This window comes from Gossypium hirsutum, chromosome A10 (genome assembly GCF_007990345.1).
Source record: "Gossypium hirsutum isolate 1008001.06 chromosome A10, Gossypium_hirsutum_v2.1, whole genome shotgun sequence".
Lineage (NCBI taxonomy): Eukaryota > Viridiplantae > Streptophyta > Magnoliopsida > Malvales > Malvaceae > Gossypium > Gossypium hirsutum.
In genome coordinates, this window is record NC_053433.1 from 21,755,944 (window position 1) to 21,765,527 (window position 9,584).

The 9,584-nt window shown below is 30.6% G+C and overlaps 1 protein-coding gene across 1 annotated transcript; it reads right to left on the minus strand.

Annotated features, from left to right (window-relative positions):
- Positions 1-894: 894 nt before the first annotated feature.
- LOC107896133 (uncharacterized) lies at positions 895-2,394 on the minus strand. Its single transcript, XM_016821261.2, has 3 exons — positions 1,545-2,394; positions 1,271-1,374; positions 895-1,088 (listed from the first exon to the last, which is right to left on the minus strand). Exons 1-3 carry the CDS (start codon positions 2,020-2,022, stop codon positions 1,047-1,049), a joined length of 624 nt encoding a protein of 207 aa, XP_016676750.1. The 5' UTR covers positions 2,023-2,394; the 3' UTR covers positions 895-1,046.
- Between the last annotated feature and the right edge of the window lie 7,190 nt (positions 2,395-9,584).

A 9,584-nucleotide genomic window follows, 5' to 3' on the forward strand; every position in this document is an offset into this window, starting at 1 on the left:
ATATTGAAAATTATAAAAATAAAGTCTAACCTAGAAAAGAAAAAATATAGGTATCTAACACGATTGAGGGAATAAAGATGATGAAAGGAATGTCTAGTTTTTTGTGCCACAAAGGGCTTTAAATAGCCTAACACACTAAACCTAAAATTGAAAAAAAAAATGCCCTTTCAAATGTGGATGGCTTGAGTATGATTGGACATAAAATTACGCTTGCAGATTTTCACCTGTTAGGCTTTAGTGTGAGAGGCTTTGATGCCAAATTGTTAAATGGTAATAGGATCGAATCACGAAGTTATTAATGGGAACGTTATAATCAAATGCCTTCACTTTATCTCTATTCCTAGAATCACCTATGATAGTTGGTAACTTAGCTTGTTGAAAAGAGACAAGAACCTTTAGGACTTGTTTAGAAAGAGGCCTAAATGTTTGGAAAAATAGATAAAAATTCCAACTTATGTTTTTATTCCCCAATAAATCCTTAAATGTACTAGTTACATCTAAATAAAAACATGTTTCTAGAATAAAAAAACTCTAATTAAAAATTAACTAAACCTAAAATAAAAATAACATAAGACAAAAAGTAAATAATTTCATTTTAAAAATTTAAACTAATGCTTTTTTTCCCGTTATATGTGTGGCCTATAAAGGCGTCCGATACACCATTGTGATTTTCAATTTTTTTTTTTTTGTAATTCTTCATCTATTATAGTGATTTATTTCTTATATATATATATATATGTACAGCACATGACCATTTTAAGAAAAATATGTGAGATCGATATGTTCATTTCTTTCTATGTTTTCTCATATATTTTGAAGCATTATATCCTTGTATTAATATATATTAGATGCAGACATTTAGAAAACAAAAAGGAAGTTAGATTAACATACACGAAAGGTCAATGATCATTATAATTTTCATAGCTTAAAGAATGATACATTTTTCTCTGAAATAGATTTTTGAGAAATAATACCATATATTATAATACATAAAACTGAGGAGAAAAAGCAGTCTAATAAATGCAGATAAAACTCTTTAAATGGTGTCACTTTTTCTTCAAATCCTCCACTCCTGCAGGTTTTTCTTCCTGAAACACACAAAAAAAGTTATAGATAATTTCCATTTTCATTAAACTTAAACTTCTAATGGTTTAATATTATGAACAAAAACTAGGTTTAAATAAGCTCCAACTCTATTTTTTCTGCAGCATCCATGGAAAAAATGTTTGATCATGCCAAACAACATTCACTAAGTAATATAGATTAATACCTGTTTTTCAACTAGGGTTGAAACTTTAGCTTCAGTTGTAGTTGTAGAAGTTATTGTTTTTGACCTTTGTACCAAGTTCTCTTTCTTCATAGTTTTAGCTTCTCCTGAAAAATCAAACATGAAGGAACCAAATTAGTTTATGAATGTAGAAAGAATTACCGCCATTGAAGCATACATGCAGCATTAGTTTAAGTTCAAAATCCATTTGCAATTTCTTCAACAACTTTTTGATCCTTTACAATTTATTTCTTTAAATCTTCACCTAGTTTCTCACCATCTTTTGTTTCTTCAACAAGCTTAATTTCCTCCATAATTTTTTCCTTTGTCTCTTCGGCCATCGTTTTATCTCCTTTCTTCAATTCGATGCTTTCAGCTACCTTCTTCCCATCAACCACAGTGCCGGAATTATTCCCGTCGGTGTCCCGATTGTCATTTTTGACTTCCTTCTGTTGCACCATTGAGCTTGTTTCGCCATCAACTTTCTTCGATTCTTCAATGGTTTCCGAGCTTTTCCCCTTCTTGGACCTTGCTCTCGAATTCCTCCGACTGATAGAGGTGGTTCCAGAAGCGACTCCAACGATGTCCAAACCGTCGTTTTTGCCTTCCTGTTGCACCGATGAGCTCACTTCGCTATCAACTTTCCTTGTTTCTTCAATGCCTTGGGAGCTTTTCCCTCGCTCGGATCCCGCCTTTGAGTTTTTTCGGCTAATGGTGTTTTCGATGACAGCGTGTTTTGATTCACCACACCCCATTTTCTGCAAATTGTAAACTACGACAATGAAGATTGATTTGCACCTCTTTTTAATCTAGAGACGAAAAAATTGACATTGCTTGCAATTTGGTTCCTACAGTTTGTTTTTGTAATAACTAAACCGTTTTTTCTGTTGATGTTTTGGGGTTATTGGAACTTAACCATATTTAACAAATCATCAATGGGAAGAAAGGTCTATTTTTATAAACTGTAAAATTTGTAGGCCATCAATGTCTTTTTTTTTTTTTATTTTTATTTTTATGCTGGATTGTAATAGAGGATATTAGCTGGATTTATTGGAACTTGTAAGAACATCAGGCAACTTTTAACATATTAAACCAGATTCAAACAAGTTCATAAAGAAGATGGTTACAGTTAAATCCAACAAGTTTGGATTATATTGAAACAATGTTTCATAAACACTGGTTGGATTCTATAATCTGTTTCTCATCCACTGATTTTTCTTTGGCTAAATATAGGAAATTGTTTAAGGTTAAGAAACCTCCCACAAATTCTTGGCAATTAATAGTAATAATTAGATTATATCATGAATATATTAAAATGTATATTACACAAATAATTAACAATGTTAAAAGTTATTTATAGATTTATTATTATTTTTCACTTGTATTTAATTGATATTTATTTTTTAGGCCTAATTGGTATTTCAATTTTAATTCTTACAAAAATTTTAATACTTAACTAATAAAGTTAAAATGCATTGACGTGGCACGATTGACCAATAATATAGTAATATTTAATATTTTTTATATTTTTACAGGTGATAAAATAAAAATCTAAAATATATAAAATTTATAAAAGAATATAAAAAATAATTTTTCCACATAGACAATGAATTTCTGGTCAACTCTAGGTTCATTATAGACTTTGTGTTTTTAGCATTTATATATAATTTTATAACATATAAATTTTTTAATATTATTATTTTAAAATTAAAAATATATAAAATTTTAAAAATTATTTAAAAATATATAAATTTATAAGAGAAATTATAAATATAATTCCATGTTGAAATGAACTCAGGGAGATGGTTATCTTGATTCATTTGAATATTGTCTTGATTCTTTCTAATTATGTTTTTTAGTAATTTTATTTATTTTTAATTTTTATAACACATCAATTTTTTATATTATTTTATTACTTTATTAATTTTAAAAAATATATAAACTAATTCTATAAATTAATTCATGTGAAAATGTACTAAGACATATGGTTTCCAGTTACAATTTAATTGAGACAATGGTTTGTCTATATTCATCTAGGAATGTTTTTTTTTGTAATTTTATATATTTTCATTTTTCATAAAATATTACATTTTTCATTATTATTTTAAATTTTAAAAAATATAAAATATTATATTTTAGAAAATATATTATTTCACTTCAATTTTATAAATATAAGATTTTATAATAATATATAAAATATTTTTGTCCAAATATGTTATGCTTGAAAATACCAAGAGGAAGTAAATTGATATTTTAAAAAAATTGAAAGCCTTTTCTAAATAATAGGGAAAGGGAAGAAAAATTTACTCAAAAGATTTATAGTGGTCTGACTTCAATTGTCTTCCTCCATTATCTTAGCTTTTCACCACTAATGATTTTGCCAATTCATTATTGGGATTGATACCTTTCGAGGGGAAGGTATAACCTTTACAACTCTATTTTTTTTTCACAAGGCTTTGATAAAACATTTCCCCATAGCTTTTACGTCTAACTAGAGCCTTTCTTAGATTTGTATGGCTCAACTAAAACCCTCTAAAAGTTACAACTAGTGAAATGGAGAATAAACAATAAAAACCTTTAGGAAGTTGGATGTTTACAAGCTTTGACTATAAATACAAAGATATGTAAATGATGAAAGATTAAGACATTAAACTCCTAGAGAATATTTTACAAGAGAAATGAAAGAATGAAGGTTTGGAGCTTTTTTCTTGGCTTTGATGCTTAGATATGTCTCTCTTGAGTCCTGATTTGTCTTTGGCTTGTATTTATAGCAAAGAATAAGGTCCTAGAAGTTTATGGTCATTGGGAATGATTTAGAGACGTTGAAAGTATTTTTTTTCCTGAAAAACTGACATTATAGCTCATGCATCGATACATATAAAAGATGTATCAATACTTCTCATAAAAGTAGCTACTAGTGACCATTCTAACACTCATGTATCGATACCTATAGGCATGTATCAATTCCACTAGGTCATGTTTTGATACATGAAAGCATTATATGTTGGAACATTTTCAATATATAGATATAGTGTTTTAATAGTTGCAAATGAAAAGTTACAAGTAACCAAAAGTTATACCACTTGGTTATTAACCAAGAGTTATCACATTTCATGGTAATGAGTTATGTCTCTTAAATTCAAAAATCATATCACTTTATTATTAACAATGAATCGTGATTATTCAAGGAAACATCTATTGAATAACTATGTTTATTGTTAAAAGATGTGACTATCTATTTAGACAGTAGTGTTCCTACGGAGAGACATAAAAACTCTTATAAATAGGAGTCAAATATCATTTGTTTGACACAAAAAAAAAAGACATATCAAAAGTGTCTTTCTATTCTCCCACCATATTTTATATTCTAGATTGTTCTATTGCATAAATTTTTTATAGAAACTTTTATCTTTGTTATTAGACCTGATAATGGGTCAGGCTGATGCAAAATTTTAGGCCTACTTGTTAGGCTTGGGCTCAACTTGGCCTGAAAAATGGGCCTAAAATTTTGCCCAAGCCCAACCCAAATAAAAAACTCTAAACCCAACCTACCTATATTAAAATTTAAAAATATAATACATCAAATACACTAAACATTAAAATAAATGTTTCCCAACAAAATGATAATACATTAAAAAAAGTCTTTATACTTAAATAACACTAAGATAGTTGCAACTTAGTAAGCAAATGCCTATAAAATAATAGCAGGATTAACAATAAAACAATAGCTATACAATATCCAAACATAACAACATAATAGTAGCAATATAATAGCTAAATGGAAGAAAAACAATAGCGAAAAAACACTAAGAAAAAAAAATTAGGCAAATTCGGGTTGGGTCGGGCCCATGCCAAAAACATATTATTCGAGGACCGACCCGTTTAGAAAATGGACCATATTTATTTTCCAAGCCTAATTTTTGAGCCTATATTTTTCTCAAACCCTCCCATTTTTCAGGTGGGCTTTCAGGCCTGGGCGGTTGGGCCTGGGTGGTTGGCTGGGCTCATGATCAGGTCTACGTGCTATGCTTCGCTCACTGCTTAGTATACTATTCCTATGAGTGCAAAATGTATACAGTCATTGGGCTTCATTGTATCCTCAAGGTTCATTTGCTAGAAACTCTTTTGCACACTATAATATAGGTGGGGGTGGATAGAACTTTAAAAAAAAGTGGCATTAATACACGCCTTGAAGCCTTTGTTAATTTCTCATAAGTTTATTATTATCCCCACAAACCAACAATTTTAAGGTTCTATTTTTCAATTTATGATAAATTAAAGAAGACTTGTCTATTCAAGCACATTTAGATGCCACTACAAGCATGGTATTATGATGATGGATATTGGCAAATGTGGTTGCATCAAGGTCAGTGATATTTTCAAATTTTGATTCAGAAGAACTCTTCATCACAAGAAAAGCTATGTCAAACTTATTGTTTCAACTGTTATGTGTTTATTGAATTGTATTATGCAAAAGATATGAGTTTCTCATGTATCAATTACTTGGAAAAATTGGATGAAATGAAAATGTACGGTTGGGAAATGATAAATTAATGGATCGAAACAATATTTTTGTTTTGAATGGTGATTGTAACACCCCTCGCTCTGCCCAATCGCCAAATTCGAGCTACAGGATGCTACAGTAGTTGTCGAAGCAACTACTGATAAATTTACAGTAAATCATTAATTTATGCAATCAACAACAAAATAATATTGAATATCATGAACATTCTTTTTTGGGTCTTATACGAGCATACGAATGCTTTATGATTAACTAGAGATTAAATAAGGACCTTTTTTGCAACATTTTAAAAATTTCTGATAGGGTATACCATAAATAAATCATTCAAACATTTCATCATATCATAATCACATTTACTTTATAAAATTTAATTAAATCCTAGCCTTAATCGAGCTTACAAAAGCTCAATTACTATTCTGAACATGAAATAGAACCAAATTGCAAAACTTTCAAAGTTTCAGAACATATATCTATACCCCTGCTAGGTACTGATACTATTTTGAGCTTCGATGTTTCAAAAAAAAAATAATTTTAAACCAAAGGTATCGATACTAAACTCAAAGTACAGATACTTCCTTTAAGGTATCAATACATTACCTCTGTATGGATATCATTTTTAGGTTCGATGTTTGAAAAATTAAAAATAAATTTTTAAGTACCAATACCCTCTTCTAATGTATCAATACCTCAAGCATCGATTTCAAAAATTTTCCCATTTGGTAGCTATTTCATGTCAATAACCATTTATGTATTTGGTGCTTATAATGTGTCATAGACTTAGATTTTTTACCTTATAATCTATGCGGCCTTAGACGATTCCTTCACTTCAAATGCGCCTAAGTCAACCTACTCTCGAAATTGAGACCTCTATAGAAATCTCCAGGGCACCAAGGAAAACGGAAGCAACTCAAAAGAACTTGAAAGAAAAGAAAAGCCACAGAAAAGAGAAAACACAAAAGTTTGAGTAAATGATCTAAAGAATTCCATTACTCAAGAATGAAGAGGTTTACAATAAGGGGGAGAGGACTCTATTTATAATTGAGCTTCCCCAAATTTAATAGTACAGATTAAAGTACATCAATAGCTAAGAGTAAAAGCTATCTACAAAATCAATTCTCTAGGATTTATAGAATCAAATATTCTAAGATTACAAATCCTCTAAGATTGCATATATTCGAAGATTACATTCCATATTTTTCATGATTTGTAGATGGGCCTTCAATCTCTCCAAGCAATAGACCAGCCTTGTTGGACCACGTAACCCCTTATGAACATGATGGATCTTTCAAATTCCATGGTTACGGGCTCCCATGCGCAACCCGTGACATTCTACCCCACTTGCCCTTGTGACGCCCTCGCCGTGTCCTCTGAATTAAACCGATTTATCTTGTCTTGGAACTGCCATAAAGCCTTGACAAGTTCTCAACTAGCTTCACTATTAGGAAGCCCTTTCCATCGAACTAAGTATTCATGCCACACCTATAGTAGTTTCGTCATATCACTCGATCTGCCATGATGCAATCAACTTCTCGATCATAGGCGACCTTTACCCCCATTGGTGCTCGTTCAGACTTCCCTCAATTTGGATTCTCCCAACCCTAATGAAATGGCTTAAGCATGTTGACATGAAATACTCGGTGGACCTTGAGCTTTGCAGGAAGCTCAAGCTTGTAGGCCACCTTGCCTACTCTCTTCAAAACTTGAAAGGGTCCCTTATAATGTCACACAAGCTGTCACATCCCAAAAATTGGGTTAGTAGAATCATGTTAGGAAACTGAAAGTTAGTGAGTAAAAAATTGTAGTTAGATTAAATAATTAAAATAAATAGGAATAATAAAATAAAATATTAAAAAATATAATTAAAAAATTAATTTTAGAAACTAAAGTTAAGTGTCCAAGAATTAATTTGTTTGAAACAAATTTTTAAAATGAGGTCAATTCGAAACTAATTTGGAAAATAAGCTTTAATTGGAAAATAATGACCTATTTCAAAAAGGGAAAAAAATTGGAGGTGGTTAAATGGGCAATGACCCAATTTTTAAAAATTGGTTTCCTATTTAACAACCCTTACCATCCATTTCCCTCTCATTTCTCCATTTATTCAAAATTTTCCCAAACACCAAACTAGAACTTTTCTTCCGAAATTGATTTATCCTTTTTGATTCTTAAGCTTTCCAAACACGAATTCCTTTACTAATTTCAAAGAATAATCAAGTTTATATGATTGAGGTGAGATTTTGACTTTTCATGGTTAGCTTGAATTTGACTCATAACTCGTCGTTTTCGTCAAATTGAGGTGAGATTTTGAATTTTCATGATTAAATTAAGTAATTTGTTATTTTAATTCAATTTTTAATTGATTTAATCAAGATTTCAATAGACCCATTGATTTTAAACTGATTTTTAGCTTGAAAATGGTGGATCTTGTATTACTAAGCCAAGGTTTTGTTTTAAAGTGATTTCTAACCCATTTTGATATAATTAAGAGGTATTTGATCTTGATTTAACAAATCCTTAAGTAATTTAAACAAATCAAACATTTTCCCCTTTCAAATGATCACTCTGAAAAACTTAAATCCGTGAAATTAGATAAAATTGATGGTTTAGATCTATAATTATATGATATTTAGGATGTATGAAGTTGAAATCTAAGCTTAGAAATGAGATTTGAATCGTTAAACACCTATTTAGGCAAAACTAGCTAACTTTTCAGTGTTGAGTATAAGAGGCTTTGATATGTGATTTTGGAATGATTTAGTGGTGTTTGGTGTTCCTTGTAATGCCTTTGTATTGTTTTTGATGTGTCTGTAAAGTTACGACTCATTTGGAAGCCTCTACAAGTAAGAATAAAGGCAAACAAAAGCTTGAGCTTTGGCTTGAAACAAGGTTGATCAAGGTGAGTGGTTTAGTGTGCTATGATTAATGCATAATCAATGAGCAAAAGGGGGGATTAGGTGTTCTAAACACCTAATATAGGTCCCAATAGTAAGTGTTATTACTTGAGCATTGATACATTATAAATAAAGCCTATGAACATTTATAACTTTGTAAGAATCATACTCGGATCCTTTTATAGGGTCGGGTTTGACATGTTACAAGTTTGGTATTAGAGCTAAGGTTGAGCCGATTTTTATAAAATCGAAGGCTGAGTCACGCCCCATCATACATGATTTGCCTTTGGCTTAGTCCTTGAGTGTGTTAAATTGATTTGAATTTTCTTGTAATATTGAAAAAGATGTTTAAAGGATCTAGAGAAGTAACTAGAGAAGAAATTACAAGTCATGTGCCTCTTGTTCCAGAACAAACACCTACAGTTGGCTTGGGAGTAGTTGGAAATGCTTCCAAGAATGTTTTCTTTACGATGATAACACATATGTTTGACTATTTTATGCGCAATATTAAAGCGCCCCAGCTTTAACAGCCTCAACAACCACAACCAAAAGTGGTTCGCCTAGCATAACTTGCACCACTAGTACCTATTGTGACTCCAACAAAAGGAGACCCTGTGAAAGAAATTCATAAAAAGGGTGATAAAGGTGATGATCCCACTGTGGCTGAGCAGTGGTTGTCTTCAGTTTATAGGGTGATAAAGGAATTGAAATGTACACGAGAAGACATTTTCTTATATGTTAAATCATTGCTGGAAAGAGAAGTCTATCAGTGGTTGGAAACATTGATTAATATGACTCCTAAAGAGATTATTGATTGAGAGTTCTTTCTAGAAAAGTTCAGAGAAAGGTGTGTGAACTAGATGCATATAAAACAGATGAAGAAATAATTATTGCATCTTAGACA